Raw genomic sequence first — 17,461 nt, forward strand, 5'->3', positions numbered from 1 at the left:
CTTAGCGTTGTACCTGCATTTAAAGAGGAGTAATTGCACAAATTAATTTCATTATGTCTTTCAGAATAAAATTTCTCCCACAGAGATAGCAGTTTATGACTTCCATCTGAAAAGTAAGAACCTGGGGAAATATGCATCCTCTGCTGTAAACAATGGATGACACGACACATATGTTCAAAAGGTATTCCTAAAAGTTACCTAAAACATTGGAAACAACGAGCTGATAAATCCGAATGAAGCTTAACATGAAATGTCAAGGTAACAGGGCTAGAAGTTGGTCACTTTTTAGTAACTTTGTCACTTTTTTCAGGCTGGTCACTCACAAGTTACTTTTTTTGAAATTTGGTTACTAAAGTCACTATTGGAAAATTTTCAAGAGTTCTGAAATGAAGGTTTCGAATTATTTTGAGTTTCAAAGTTGTGAAAAGTTGTAAAATTTGTCCGAAAACGGAATGATAGCGCTACGCCTTCCGGAACAACCTTGTGGTGTTGTAAAGCTGATGGAGCATTGAATCCGACTGCCGGACGGATCAACATTATTTATCAGATAAGTAGTTTGTTTAAATTATTTGTAGATAGGTAAAAAAGGGAAAGTGTTTAGGGAATTATTTTGAATATTTTGATAAACCTCATGAAGTCGCATGGGAAATATTTCATTAAATAAATTGAAGGTTTTTTTTGTGTAAACTTGAACGCCAGTTACGGGAAAAGCCTGTGCGGTTTTTTTCCTGGAGTAATTTGGAGATAACACCTTCGAATAGCATAGCATAGAGCTCTTTAGTTAGCGGATAGTGAAAACAGTACTAAGAAAGACCATTCTAGAAAATCTTTAATTGATATAAGAATAATGCTGGTCAGAAAAGTATAAACCTTACGTTTCACTGAAGTTCAAGATGGTAACACACGGTTACGTTCGAACAGATTTTTCTGCCCCAAAGTGGGCTGACCAAATAGGTTTAGTAAGGCATTTTATATTGAAGCATAAAAACATTCACAATTCAATTCAATAGTAATTTTAATGACGTTTTTAACGTGTGCTTCAGAAGTTTGGTTAGGCACTCAACCAAAGAAGTAGGTTGTAAGCAGTGTTCCGAATATCACTCATTTTCAATGAATGTTTCTCATTGCCCTTCGCACCTGAACGTACAGCGGTCGGGTTTCGTTATTGATTGCTACTCGACCTACCCGATCATCGATCGTTCAATTCATCGCTAAAATACAGATCACCTCGCACGATGCTTGCTGTCAAAACAGTGCAGCACCATAATCAAATTGGAATCTCACCAATGCGCAATGCATATGGCGAATCTTGTTGGTCTTCGATCAGGAGTGAGTGAGTGATACATGAAGCCGATCATTAGCGTATTTTGTTTGATTTGATATACAGCAAATTAATAAATTTATTTGTTGTTATAACGTTTTCAGGGCTGGTAGCGAGTCACTTTTTAGTGACTTGGTCACTTTTTTTGGGTCAGTCACTAAAAAGTCACTTTTTTCATCATTTGGTCACTAAAGTCACTATTTTCCGAAAAATGGTCACTTTTATCACCAAAAGTCACTTTTTTCACCGAAAATAAACCAATGAAAGAGTAATTTGAATTGCGCGTGTTAATATTGACGGTAGTGACGGTAAATTACTTGATCAGTCAGTCAGAAATTTTTTTCGCCTCCGGCGGAATTTCGGCATGAATCACCCTTGGCTTGAGACATTTTGATCTAAGATATTATTTGACGTTCATGAATTGAAACTAACTTTGATTGTAGATTTTAATTTTTAGTTCAATCAACCTTTTGTATTGGAACTCAAAACTTGATATAAAAACCCTATCTCGTCTTTAGAATGGATTTTTATTAAGAAGTGTAACTAAGATTGAGATTGAAACGAATAATTATTTTTTTAAACTTTTATGTCATAACAAATGTTATGTTGATATGAAATATTCTTAAAAAAACAATTTCAGACTCAATTTTATTTCGTGTTTTTTGTTCTTCTAAACACTTAAAAAAGGGTTTTAAAAATTTATACAAGGCCACAAAATTTACATTTTTCTTAGGTGCAATGAATTTAAACGGTAATTTCAACTAATTTGGGTTCCCCGAATCTAAATATGTATGCAATATTTCTATCAGCTTTTGTTATTGAAATGACTTTTGAAAATAAGTAAAAGTCTTTAGAAAAGTTTCTGCACTTTTTTACAAAACCTCTAATCAAAAACATATTTCTTAAAAATAAAAGTTTTATATGAATTGATGAGCTTTAAATAGAATCAAGTTTTTTTTTTAAAATTTTCTGCTGTGAAGTCAAAAATACTTGTAATGATATTTTTCCATAATCAGTTATCTATCAATGTTTGATTTTACTAGTAATAAACTTTTTATCACCAAAACTAAATGCGTTCGGCCGAATTTGACAAAGTTTCTAGTTTAGGACACTATTTACCAAATCAATTATTTAAAAAAATAAGCACCAAAATGGTTATAGTGAAACATGTTTGTCGAAAAAACTCTTCCTGAAATGTTTTTAAAAACTAATCTTTTTAATTTCCATATTGTTTTTTCAATTTTCAAATAAATTTACCGGATTTTAGTGTACAGTTTTTTTTTCAATTTTCTAATTAACTTGCCGGATTTTTTTAATCAAACTTTTTAAATTTTTAAGACATATTTTTAACAATTGTTTCCTTGTTTTTGAATTCTGAATTTTCGTGTTCTTCAACCATAAGCCTTTAACTCCAAATTTTTAATAATAAAACATAATTTCAACCTTCTGTTTTTTTTCTAGGACCCAATATTTTAATCAAAAGAGACAAAAAACTCAGAGCTTGTAATTTAAAGCTTAAAAACCTGCGATTGAAAATTCAAAAACTTTTTATTAATATTTTTTATATGAAAATCATAATTTTTGGATCGATCATGATTTTTAAATTAATCTAAAAAGTTTGAAAAAATGTTCTAAGTAGCAACTTTAAAAATAAATTTTAATACGCAGTGTTAACTAACTTTGTATTTGATTTGTGCTTTCAATATTAATAACAAAAGTTTGATTTCAAAGTAGTCGAAGATTCCTTTGAATTCAGCTACAGTATTTGAAAGACCCAAATACTAGTATTTCACTAGATACTTGCTAGCATCCTCAGTGGGTTATCGACTACTTTGAAATCATAGTTTCATTCATCTAAGAGGTTCTCCAAACCTTTGATTATAAGTAACAAAAGTTTTGAACTCATTATTTTCAATTTTTCATCCGTTTTATCATTCACGTAATTACTCATTTTCTAACATTTCTTTGTCAGTGTAGTTGAACATGAAGTTAAGTTTAAGCTTCAAAAATTAAATTTTGATAACTGGAGGATTTTACTTTATTAAAGGTTTTATGTCTGGCTTATATAACTGGCACTGTTAAAATAATTATAAATATATTCTTCTTTTTATCAAATTAAATTAAACCATCGAACATCGAATAAATTCTGTTCAAAATTCATTTCTTATTCAGTAATCGGTAATTCACATTTTAAATCGTGATTAAATATTTTTTGTTCATATTAAAAAATTACAGCGGAATTTCTCACTAAACTTCCAGTTGAAAATGAGGAAAAGAATTCCAAATTTAGATGAACAAAAATGAACAATTATTATCATTTTCCTAACATCTATTCATGGTAAGTTTTGTACAAGATTGGACATTTATTTTAGAATTCAGATTTTTTCAATTTTAAATTTGCTTAGAAATTCTTTTGAAACTAATTTATTTCTTACTTTCTTGACTTATCGAAAATTTGAAACATTCATTGTAATATGTTTCCAAAAATTTTTTTATCAGTTTTTTTTTTTAGTTTGTGTGTTGAACATGAGTGACAAACAGTGTAAGAAAACCCTTTCCTTTTCAATTTTTTATTTTTGGTATTGTTATTATTTTTATCTTAATTAACCCCCCCCCCCCCCATGGGGGGCCCATGGACGGATCCTTCGCACGGGCCTGATTTAGTCACATTTTTTGTACTTCACTTTTTTCGTTCTACATAGTCACAATTTGGTCACTTTTTTCGGTCCTCAAAGTCACTATTTGGTCACTTTTTTTCAAATTTTGGTCACTAAAGTCACTACTTTTTCATAGTCAAACCGCTACCAGCCCTGCGTTTTTTAACATCAGTATGATTAAAATCAAATTGTAGTTGTGTTTGTGAGGGAAAGATGTTCACTTTCGCCGTGTTTTTCAATTTTTACAAGTTCTTTTATTAAACTGTCGTCCGTCACGTTAAAATTACTGAGAATTTATGGTGTTCCTCACAATTGTTTGATTTTTCTCGTCCTGCTAAAAATAATTTTGAATTTCATATAATTCAGGCAGATACTGAGTGAGCTACATTCAGAATGGATCAGTTTGTATCTCAATCATCTCCGATATGCGATGTTTGCTAAACCGATTATTCTGAATGATGCGACTCGGTTTGCATAGCTGATAGGAGCGCTGATCGAGATTGCATACCAGCCAGGCGAAGCAGTTGCGAGAGGCGCTATCCCATTATACAATCAGAATGTTTCCAACAGGAAACGCATCCTGAGTGTTTGTTTTGATTGATATTCGGAACACTGGTTGTAAGATCAGAAAATATGTACATGAAAATAATTCTGTAATTGGTTTGTGTTCTTTGGGATAGGAGTCAATTATGAACTTTTTTTTAACACGCTTTGTGTAGTTCGGATTATGTTTAGAAGTTTTAGTGCTTTGAAATTATGTTGAGTTTTCTCAAATAAGTTTTTAGTTTTAACTAGCTCTTTATTCACTTAGGAACATCTATTAACAAAAGCATGATCGTTCACTTAGATAATTTCAAATGTAAAGAACTTAAGTTGTTTAAATGTCTCAGCAACTTATGGTTGCTCTTCAAAACTATTATTAGTTGCCCAACATGATCCGAAATGCATAACCCGAACCTCTTAAATTTGCATCTCAAGATACAAAAGTAAAAAGCCACATTGCACTAGCATAACCTTAGATACAAAAGATAACTTGTGGGTATATAATACAATTCTAACTATCACGATAGTAATCTGATTCCCGAATTCATGAATGTAAGTGCTTAAAAAACATACAAGCGATCAATTAGTCTTTCATAAATGTACCGACAGCTCACAATAAACTAGAAAAGATTGCGCTCTACAGAAAGTTTAGATTACCGCAAGCAGTGACGTTATGGATAGAGTTCATTTATTAGGTAGATAAAGAACGTCTCCATTATTAAAAGTTTTTATATAACCATCTATCTAAACACAGAGAATATCAGTCTGTTACTAAATCGTCAATCAAAAAATTAACGAACTTTCATGTTCATTCGTCATCGCTTAACTTGTTGCAATTCAAGTTAGGATTTTCATAGAGAGCTCTCAAATAAGAATTATTTTTAAAAATTAATGTTTATACTTGGTAATAGTCGTTAACCTTTTTATCATTATTTAACCTATCATACTCATGCCTGCTAATGAACTGAAAGCTTTCTATAGAAACTTTATGAGTCAGGAAAACAAAATTTATTGTTCACCGTAACACTAGTCAAAAGTGTCTCCCAACCAATTCCTTTAACCCCTCTCCCAATCAAAATTATTTTGCTAGGATGCAGAGGTGACCTCGGTCCTAAAGCACAAATTAGATCTTTCATCCTTTTCTCGTTCTTCCAACCTATCCATTGACTACTAGGACGTGGCCGGCGCCGTTATTGACGTTAAAAGAGAGAGCATCAGTTTTGTGCAGTGTGAATGAGCTGCTAATCCCAAGCACCATTCATTTGACCACTGAATAAAATTGATGGCCTCGGTCAATCACGGAGTAGCAACCATTGGCGATGTGGAACTTGTTCTACTGAGCCACGCCAGCGATCGTGGAACTCGAAGTGATTGTTATCATATATTGATTTGGGAACAAGTCATGCATACATTTTCTTGCATTTCGGGTTTTACGGTTTAAGGTGGATGTGAGTAGTTAATCAAGCTAAGCTAAGCTAAGCTAATTTGGTTACTAAAGTCACTATTTTTGTATCATTTCCTTAGCTTTTAAATTTTCTTCTTTTCTTTCCTTTTGAGTTCTGTGGGAATTCATACGACCTAAATTGGGAGAATGGCTCAGATTCAGTAAAGGAAGATTATTTTTTGGTTTGCTTTGATATATAACACTTAAGCATTATTTGGATAAAAATTTGAATTTAAAAAAAATCGTTTTTCGCCTTAAAAATATGTATTTTTGTTTATATGTGACACTTTACCAACGTTTTGGCATTTCGGGCTTGTGATATAGCTCAGTTGGCAAGTCTGTTGTCTCCTGAGCCGATGTCCGCGAGTTTGAGCCCAAGAGTAAACATCGAACACAGTTGTACCGGATAAGTTTTTCAATAACGATCCGCCAACTGTAACGTTGATAAAGTCGCGAATGCCATAAAGATGGTAAAACGACTATAATCGAAACAAAAAAAAAAAAAGTTTTGGCATTTCGTGTCAAGAAAAAAAAGTATTATTAATAAATTTATTACATAAAATATTATCTTATGAGACATTCTTATAACATGTTTTACCAAGATTTGAAGTGTTATGACTTTAAAGCTTGAATTTGTTAAAATATAATTCTCAACTTAATTAAAAAAAAAAAATCAATCAAAATCTGTACAGTACACTTAATCACATGACAGGAAACTTCCATGCTCTTGTTTGTATCGAATGGAAGGTAAACTTGCGAAAAGAGACTCAGTTGAATCGAAAATTTCAGTGATTTCATTTCTAATTTCCTTTATTTCTAGACATTTGGTACATAGATATCAATTCAAGATTTCAAAACCTATTTGAAATTTTCGATAACTTTCAGTAATTTTTGTTCCTTTTTAGAGGTTTACTGATGATATATTTTCTACAATAATCCAAGAAATTTCTGAGCTGTTTCTGGATCTATTATTTTTTAAAAAAAAAAAAACCCTTTCCTTTTTGAACCTAGTTTTTTTTTTCTAGAAGATCTTTCTAATGATTGTTATGTGAATCATGCAATAAAATCTGCAGTGAATCTCTTTGAAAATGATTCATTTTTTGAATGTAAATTCTCTTTGAGTAAGTTTAAAATTTGAAAATTTTTATTCTACCTTGAAGATTAATCTTGTAAAATTTGTTAACCCTTTTTTGTGTTATTTTTTTTAAATCTTAAATCAATATTTCGCTAAGCTTCTTTGAGTCGTTGTCGATCTTCTGTCAACATTTTGTCGTTTATCTATTTTCAATCTTCTATCATTATTTTATCACTTTTTCATGAGGACCTACTATCTTTTAATTACATGAATCTTTCATGAAATGAAATTTTTGTAAATATAAATCATAACTCAATTTCAAGTATATTCTATGAACTTTTCGTTGAACATGTGCTGGTCAAATGGAAAGAATTTGTAGATTTCTCACATACAACCATTTCGTATATAATTTTTGGCTTTTTATTTAGAAGTTCATTTATTTAGAATTGTTAAATTTTTATTTAGACTTTTAACTGTTTTAGTGACATTGAAAAATTCGGATTTGGGTGTATATGAAGTTTCAAAATTTGTTGGTTATTTTTTTTTCAAAGAAAATGGATAAACTCGAAGTTATTGTCGGACTTAGTTGTCCTAGTCCTTCGGATACGATCTTTTGGTTCCCTTCACATTGTTTCATTAGAACTTAAGTATTTGCGGTCGCTAATCTTAAATTATCTAAGCTTATTTAAATTGTTCCTCTTCTGTCCAACGTACTGCATTTCTACTAGTGAGACCAAGAGCCTTTCAAAACACGTTTTTCAATGAACCAAATTGTCTTTGAAGCGTTTTATTTTAGTTTTTAAAGTCATTTTTTAATTAGTTTTCGTCTTGACCTGGTCACTAATTTTACCCTAATTTCACTTCAAAGCAACTATTTTGCCCTACTTTTTTACCGCATGATGGCTTCTAGCCCTGAGGTAACTTGATTTTTTGCGTCACGTAATTAGTGGATTACGCCTCAATAAAATTTTAAACACGATGAAAGCATGAACAAAAATATGATTTCAGTATCGCAACAAATTGAATCAAATCTTTTTGGCTGTTTTGAACGCCCGGATGTATGCAAACGTATTTATCGTTTCACGGTACTCTGTTTTCGATTTACGGTACTCTGTTTTGGTTGGCTCTGGAATCGTGCCGTTACGCGAAAACTGTGGTGGAGTGATGAAAAGTCAAATATGTTGTTTTTGTGTCGAAGAGGGACAATCTGCTACATTTGTCATAACTTCGACGAAAGTAAAAAATCATTATTTCAGTCATTTTGAAGGTCAAGCTTCAGTAAGCTTCAGTCAACCTTCAGTAAAATAAGCCACGAAAAACTTCTTCATAGGACGCTATCTCAAAAACCACTAAAAAGAACGTCACAAAAATAAGAACATGTAAACTAGAGTGCCCCAAATTTGTATTGGAAATTTAAAACCTGTGGAATGTTATGCGCTGCATGCTAATATTGATCCTAGGCCTAGTACAAGGTTCCATACCAAATTTGGGGCAGATCGGACCACGGGAAGGGGTCGCTTAACGAGCCTGAAGTTTGTATGGGATTTTGAGACATTTTGTCGGGAGGAACATGAAAAACCAGTTTTTAATCAATAAATCTGGTCCTCTTCCGTCGATTTCTTTTGAAAACGGGTTTTCTTAAAGCCTAAATTATGACAAATATTTCATCCTAAAACTGCATTTCGATTAAAGTTAACATAAAAAAGTTATTAGGCTTCAAAAATGGGCTGACATTTTTAAGAATGATATTCACCACTGTTAATGAGGCATCAAAATGTTCGACCGTAACACTCAATTTGAAAGGCAAATTGAGTGTCCCGGTCGAAAATTTTGACGCCCCATTAACAGTGGTAATGTTTTAATGTTTTATTGATTAGATCCTAGGCTTCAGCCCTTTAGCTTATACTATACTTATTAACTACAGTAATTGTTTATTTGTAAAAGAACACTGCACAATTCTACTTTTCATTTGTTCTCTGGTCATGCTTAGTTGAAAAATATAGACGTTTGCGTTGTAAAATGCCATCATTCGGTACATTGGTTCGTTTCTGGCGTAATTCTGGGTGCGATTAGAGTTGAAACGGCCTAACGCTTCGTAAACTGCTGCGGCTTTCGTACGGAGATATACAAGATAATAAATACGACGAATAATATCTTCCACAGATTAAATCCTTTAGAAACAGTGCGCCGATTGGTTTTCCTCGGGTTTCCAGCGTGTGCAAACCTAGCAGCATGCACAAGACACGATACTCCGGCATTTTTGCTTGCCCCCCAAGGTTTCTCAAAGCGTATTTCAAGAACATCTTCTGAACTCTTTCTAGACTGTTGTTGTGTATGTTGTAGTACGGTCGCCACAATCGTGTAGGGATTATCCAGCTCGTGACAGATTCTACCAACCATTCCGAACATAGAATTTGCCTTTGCTACAACTTTTTCGATGTGTTTTGAAAAAGTTAACTCCGCGTCCAACTCCACTCCTAAGTCTTTCACTGAGCTTTGCCGAGCAATGATGAAATCGTTTCCTAACCGGTATTCATAAGTAATATTGCTTATTTTCCGAGAAAATGTTATCACGTTGCATTCCGAGGAATTGATCTTTAGGCCGAATCTATTGCAACACGCTGTGAACCTGTGCAAGGCGTTTTGCAGAGTCACGCAATCCTTCTGGTGACGAATAGGCAAAAACATTTTTAAACCATCGGCATAAACCAGCGCGAACACATCAGTCAGCATTTCAAGGAAATTCGTTCATAACAACGATGAAAAGAAGGGATCCCAAGTGACTCCCTTGTGGAACACCACTTTTGACCGAGAATGTACTCGATCTCACGTTCTCCAGCTTGACGTATTGCGTTCTTTCCATCAGGTACAAACGAATCCATTGGAGACATGATCCGGTTATTCCATTCTTGCACAATACTGATAGTAGTGCGTTTATATTGATTACGTCAAAGGTTTTGGACATGTCAGTGTATATTGCGTCAACTTCAAAACCTTGCATCATCCACTGTGGGGTTCTTGATACAAACTCTGTTAGGTTCGTTACGGCCGAGCGATTCTTTAGAAAACCATGTTGAACATCCGAAGTCTTCGTTTCAAATCCAGAGTATTGAAGAGAGAATTGCAACACCACGATAGTTTTCTACGGTGAGCCTGGAACCGTTCTTGTGTATCGGTATAACATGCGAGATTTTCCAAAACTTCTGAAATAAACCGGCACGAATCGATGAAGTGAAGAGGAATTGTAAGGGCTCTTCGATTCCACTGACACATTTCTTTAAAAGTGAGTTTGGTATTCCATCAGGGCCACAACTTTTCGATTCGTCGAGCGTTAAAATCTTTCGGCGTATATCAGATGCCGCTATGGTGAATTCAGGTAAGATTTCTACTGGTAATCGACGTTCTTGTCCTATTTCTGCGTTCAAAAGATACACGCTGTGAAAGTATTGTCATTGAAAGTTTGTCATTATACCTCTACAGTGACTTATTTTCAGCTTTCGATAAAAAATTTTCAAATGCATTTTTAAATTTATTTAACTACTTTTTTCAAGTTTCAGCCAGTTTGCGTCCTCCTTAAGTTGGCCATTATGGCCTTATCTCCCCTACACTTCTTGAGGGAAAGTTTCAAAATCTTCACATCCGCTAAAGGCTAATGCTCATGGCCTTCGAAATGAAAAAAAGAAACTTTCAGGATTTCTTTACTTTCTTTACTCACAAAGTCAGTTTGACCATACTACTAAATTAACTTCAAATAAAAAACATAGTTACTTTATTCGTTTTATTATTGTGTGCAAATCTTGAGTCACACCCCAAACAACCCTGCTAGTCACATCAGCAGCTGTTTTATTACGAATGCATCCGAATGCGCGGCAAATGATATTTGAATTATACCGATTGACAATTAATCACGATTCACTCTCGGATGCGCCATTATCATAAATATGCTTATCCAGCACTAATGGGATTGCTCGCTTCCCGACAGTGCAATGCTAGAGAAAAGAATTCTGCCACATTATAAAATATTCGTCAGGTGAGGGCGATATTAAGCCAAGTTGTCCCATTAAAATGACGCAATCCTCTATGATAAAAGTTGTTTAACTATAAAGGGAACATGTTGTTTTGCGAAGATGTGAATAGGTAATACAATGTTACTGGGTATGATAACATTGTGTACTCTTCGTCATCATTTGCCCATCTTATGGGAAACGTGAATCAAATTTCATACTTCCAAAAAAATCTCATAAAATATCGTCAAACATTAACGAGACATCTATTACTTGCACTCTTAACGCTTCAGTTATTATGATAACCTTGTCAAAATTTGCACCTTCTCAATAATACCGCCAAATATAGGCAAGAGTTTTAATGCCACTTTTCCACTCCTTCGGCTCATCTTTGTCAAAATAAAATTTTGGCTTTCGATGGTGGTGTTGCCGAGTATTTGTCTGCCAAACATTTGCAACAGTTTGCTTTTCATCTATTGACGGTAAATTTTATCGACAATTTTCGTTGCGCACTCGAGTACAGTCAGATGCTGGAAGTGAACAAAATAAATTAAGGAAGTAACACTAATTGGCTGGTTGTTCTGGGATTTGTCGTGTTTATGAATATGCTATCGCTCATAGGTTCATTGCCACAAAGCCGAAGCTGTTTTAGTATAGAATAACCACTTTTTAGCAATTATTTGACCTCCAAGGGATGAATAATGCGAAGATATTGAAATCTAAGGAAAAAAAAACTTATGCGACCAGTATCAATAATGATGTAACGACGTTAACCAGTGTCAAGCGACAAATACCATTTTGAGGATCTTTCCACAATCAACAAAGTTTGATATGGGAGCAAAAAGTCATTTTTGCAGCGGTCTAATGGGCACCTCTTTTTCCCTTCTTATCCCGTGAGGGGAACCAAACCATCAAGTATGTTTTTCTTTTATCTAAATACCATCCGTTCTCTAATTTGTATCCATTCTTCCGATAGGTACGAATAAGGGGTCGGATAACCCCCAATTGGTGTAGTTTTCGTCGTTTCAGGAAGAAATTAAATTCATGCCTATATTGCCTCCAATTTGGTAGGTAAATGCTGTTTCTACAACTTTCATACGATCATTCTATAAAGTAGGGGGAAAGTTCAAATAACGCCCCATGTGGCTTATATGCGCCATTCGTGTTTTAAAGAATCTGCAACATTTTAATCCTGCAAAATATTACCAATTTGTTTTAAATGCTGTGATTGGCCATGGCAAGTATGTTTTTTCTTTCCAATACCCCTGTGTCGTGAATAAAGGGTGATACGGTCAAAATTTGGTCAATATCAACTTGACGTATTTCTTTCAATTTTGCATTTAAAAAACCTGAACACCCCTCATTTTTAAGGTGTGTATGTGTAGAATGTTGCTCCTATTTTGATTTTGGAATTCACTCTTCAGTTGTCAAAATGCCGTCCAAGGAAGAAGAGCAGCGTATTAAAATTTTGCTCGCGCATCGCGAAAATCCGAGCTACTCGCACACAAAGCTGGTAAAATCGCTAAAAGTTGCCCAATCAACCGTTACCAATGTAATTAAAGTGTTTGGGGAACGTTTGTCGACAGCCAGGAAGTCTGGATCGGAGGGAAATCGAAAACCGGAAGACGCCAAGACGACAAAGAGAGTTGCCGGTAGTTTCAAGCGAAACCCTAACCTCTCTCTCAGAGATTCCGCAAATAAGCTGAGTGTATCGTCTACAACCGTGCATCGAGCCAAAAAACGGGCCGGATTGTCGACTTACAAGAAGGTAGTGACTCCAAATCGCGATGATAAACAAAATACGACGGCCAAAGCGCGATCCCGGAGGCTGTACACGACGATGCTGACGAAGTTTGACTGCGTGGTAATGGACGACGAAATCTACGTCAAAGCCGACTACAAGCAGCTTCCGGGACAGGAGTTTTATACGGCAAAAGGAAGGCGAAAAGTAGCAGATATTTTCAAGCACATGAAACTGTCAAAGTTCACGAAGAAATATCTGGTTCGGCAACCCATCTGTACCTGTGGCTTGAAAAGCAGCATTTTTATAGCTTCCAGGACTGTCAACCAAGAAATTTACGTGAAAGAGTGTTTGAATAAACGTCTGCAGCCTTTCCTGAAGAAACGCGGTTGTTCCGCACTGTTTTGGCCGGATTTGGCATCTTGCCATTACGTTAAAAGGCCATGGAGTGGTACGCCGCCAACAACGTGCAGGTGGTTCCCAAGGACAAGAACCCTGCCAACACGCCAGAGCTCCGCCCAATTGAGAAATACTGGGCTATTGTCAAGCGGTACCTAAAAAAGACCAAAAAAACTGCTAATGACGAGCAGCAGTTCAAGGCAAACTGGCTTTCTGCGGCGAAGAAGGTGGACAAGGTGGCTGTACAAAATCTGATGGCAGGGGTTAAGCGTAAGGCCCGGCATTTCGGATTTGGAAAAGTGGAAGCCTAACTGAATATTTTTCCTTAATTTTATACTAATTAAACTTGAAAAATAAATTTAATTTGATTTTTTAAATAAACGATTTCACCGATTTACACGCGCGTACGCGTTTTCCCTTGACCAAATTTTGACCGTATAGAAAGTTTTTCGATTCAATGAATAGTTTTTAAAATACACACGTTTGTAACTTCCGGATTCTAAATGATCATAGCCTTAATTTGGGATATTTTGCATGAATCAAAACTAAGAAAACTCAAACTAACTTAAACTTAACTCAAATTCTACTTTATATTTGTGATTTTCAGTTGAATTGTGTGTACAAACTTATTCTGATTAAAAACTTTGAAATCTGGAAATTGAATTGACAAGCAAATTTTGAAGTTTATGTTCTCTTGAATTTCTCTACAATGTTATATTGATTGATAAACTCATTCACAAGCTAAATCTTTTTCTGAATTTTACTAAATTCTAAACCTGGATTCAAAAATTGAATTTCGAATCTATTTCCGAATTTCTATACGATTTCCGAGATGTACAAAAAATACGATTTCAGAATCTTCATTCCAGATCAGAATTTTATGAGCCAAATCTTGGAGCCCTCATTCATAAAATAATTTTTTAAATTCTGTAGTGCGGGTTTAATCTTAATTCATTATTTCAGTTATTGATTTTTAATCTGTTTTGTGAATCTGATTTAAAATGTGGATTTCGAATGATGAATCAGAATCTGGAATCTGAAATCGCCACTTAAATTTCGCCGCTTTAAATTTTTAAATTTTGTGTTAGAATAAAGTTTAAGAAGTTTGAATATAAAACAATTTCTCCTTTTTCCATATTCGGAAAACTATTATCAAAATATTGAAAATGCATTTGATTTTCAAAAAACGTGATTCAAATTTGATACGAAATGCAAAACCGAATTCGAACAATGATTTCAAAGCAGCTTTACATTTCTAATTTCTTATGGTTATTCGAACTGAAAATCGAGAATCCTAAAGTTGATACAAAATCAGAAATACGAAAATATGTAGAAATACAATTTTGGTTATAGGAATATGGAACCAGAACCTCCAAAATGGTTTTAATTTAAAGTTCAATATTCAGACCTGAATTTCCATGATAAGGTTGCCAAATTGCCCTATTTTAACCGGATTGGCCCAGATATTCAATATACAATTTGGGAAAAGTCCGGTTGCCCAGATTTCATTGGAAAAGCCCGATTTTTTCCCGGGTTTGTTCTCATTCTCATTCTTAATTCAAACTTAAGAAAAAAAAATTGTGTTGTATTTTTTTTTATTAATGCGTCCATGCAGTTTCAAAAAAAAAAAATATCATGAGGTTTAAAAAAAATCTAGATTTTTAATGAGCTATTCCTAAATTTTGCCCGGTTTTCCTGGATTTGGTGTACTATTTTGAAATCAAATACCCGGATTTTTACCCAGGTTTTTATATAAAATAGCAGGAATTTGTCGGTCCGGATACGTGCTGAAAAAAATTTGTATGAAATATCCGGGCAAAGTCGAATAAAACCGAGCAATTTGGCAAGCTTAATTTAAATTGCAAAACAAATTGCAAGATAAGAATTCGTGGACAAGGCCAGGAAGCGAATGGGGTAGAAAATCTCACTTTTTGTCCACTTGCTATCTACACGGCCCCATAGATTTTAGTTATTTCAACGGAATTTGATCAAAATTACAAAAATCATTAAAAACTGTTTTTTTGTGCCCAATAGTTGTACCCGAAAATTGGATGTCGTGTCTAATGTTGTCCGATTGTTTATGCAAATCGGTGCACATCTTCAAAACCTGCTTAAGGCTCAGCCTCCACGTGGTCTAAGGAGCTGATATTGGCTGCGGTAGTTTGTTATGAGAACTTATAGCTCAAATGCAATCCAATTTAGAGACGGCAATGCACAACGGGAAATTTTAAACTCAAAATCCCAAAAAAATACAAGTCGTCGGTTTGAGAGCCTGGAATGTTACTTATCATCTGTGAAATTTTCTCAGAAATTTGAATCTGCCGGAGGATTTGACCGGCGCCATCTGAGTGGAGTGTTATTTGACCTTCTTATTTATCTTACTTGAGTTTTTTCTGCATATGTTCTAGCAACAGAAATTTCTAGTCTTTGAATTTTCCATAAAACGAATGAAAAGGTTTTTCAATACTTAATACATAAATGGATAAAGAGAGGCAAAACAGATCCCGTCCTGTTATCTTTTCGTCTGTAAATAGTCTCTTTCAAAATATTTTAAGTATTGAAAAACCTTTTCGTTCGTTTTATGGAAAATTCAAAGACTAAAAATATCATGTTGGATGTTGGAAGCAGATGTCAATGTTTACTAAAAGGGCTTTGGTTTAAAATTGTTCAAAATTTCAAAGAGAAAACGTTAACAATTTCATTTACCAGAAAATTTAACACATGGAATCGATCTTCAACTTACATCATCCAGCTGGCTCTTGATCATCCCGTGGGACTGGACCAGATTGTAGAGATGCTTCAACAGAACGGTATCTGGCACCGCAACCGTTGGCTGAATCCCGGCCAAACAGTAGCGACCTTGCAGCGGATCAACTGTCTCCCCTTCATGGCCTTCCTCGGAATCTCCTTTCGCTGCAGCAGCTCGAATCGCGACACACTGATCGTAGTCTCCGTACTGATTGATGTTCCCATTCAGGATCCCGGAGGTAAGTTTCCCGCTGGCGTCGTGCACTGGAAACGAATCATGAAATCACGAGAAGGGTTAATGTTTTTTTTTATGTTGAAACAAAAAATGGATCAGGACTCGACCTTCTCCCTTCATTCGTAAGATCTGCGACTTATGTAATTAAGACAAGACACAAAAAAAAACTTACTCCGGAGCGCCCACATTTCCAGGGATTGAAGGGCCTGAAGATACGCCTTGGATGAACGTTTGCATGTCTCCGAAACTTGGCTGCTGTAGGCCGGATTGAACGGTGAATGGACCGAGAAGAACTTGGCGCTCAACTGGGAGACAAATTCTGTGGATAAAAAAAAAAACGAATGGCGGAAAATAAGTCAATGACTTTGTCGGCTCGACGAGCCTCTATCGGAATATGCAATAATGGGCGATTGAGATGCATTCAGGTTGTAGCGACGCTATGAGTGGTAGCTGAAGGAAGGCGCGAATTTGTAACGATCGTTTGCGTCATGTGTATGATCGCTCGGGGCTCTGCTCCGTTCAGGTTAGAGAGTTCTAATATGGTGCAGCTGAAAGTGGGTCATGTAAAGGTGCACAGGTTTTTACGTTCAGTACGGTGCTAGCACCAATTGTGCACCAATTAAGGTGCATTTTTGCACTTGTAGGCTCACTAAAATATTCAGGTGTAACACTACGGAGCAATTTTTCGTACCCACAATTCCCACTTGTGAGAGTGATAAGTCAATTTAACCACAGATTATAATATCAAGTTCACCCACCCACCGTAAAATGCATATGAGTAATGCATACCCTACACCTGTGTGACTTGACATTGCATCGACGTGTGCCGTCTAAAGGTTAAGGTTAAGTAATGTGGTTAGACTTGATTGATCTAGTTCGTGCCTATGAATTATGGATTGTCTAGGGAGCATCTGAGTAAATTGAATGTCTGCGGAAAGCTCTCATAACTTATTGCCAATTTTTCAAATCAAGTCCAATACAGAAACTTATAGCCAAACTTTTTTTTGGACAGGATCAAGAATAATTCAAGAAAGTCCCGGTGGGAGACCCAAAAACAGCTGGAAATCAACTATTCGACCGAAGTTCAGATATTAAATCGTTTACGGAGTTCTAGAGGATCTAACAGTGAGCTAAAATTTGAATAAAAGTTAAGATGATAAAAATGTAAGTTTCTTTGACTGGTTCATAAAGCTGACTAACACAGACAGTCGGGATCGTAACATTCGCACAGCATATTCCAATGACATTCGAAGAGATCTCATTGACATTGACGGTCATCAAAAAAAAATGTTGA

At 35.0% G+C, this 17,461-nt stretch overlaps 1 protein-coding gene across 1 annotated transcript in view; it reads right to left on the reverse strand.

Moving 5' to 3' along the window:
* The window catches only part of LOC129749880 (nose resistant to fluoxetine protein 6), a 43,539-nt gene that overhangs the window by 12,763 nt on the left and 13,315 nt on the right, over window positions 1-17,461 (reverse strand). The window contains exons 2-3 of the mRNA XM_055744990.1: window positions 16,340-16,486; window positions 15,928-16,196 (exon numbers count right to left, since the gene is read on the reverse strand). Of these exons, the coding sequence (XP_055600965.1) occupies window positions 15,928-16,196; window positions 16,340-16,486 (416 nt within the window). The remainder of the gene's footprint in view (window positions 1-15,927; window positions 16,197-16,339; window positions 16,487-17,461) is intronic.

Source organism: Uranotaenia lowii, chromosome 1, assembly GCF_029784155.1.
Source record: "Uranotaenia lowii strain MFRU-FL chromosome 1, ASM2978415v1, whole genome shotgun sequence".
NCBI classification, from domain to species: Eukaryota; Metazoa; Arthropoda; class Insecta; order Diptera; family Culicidae; genus Uranotaenia; species Uranotaenia lowii.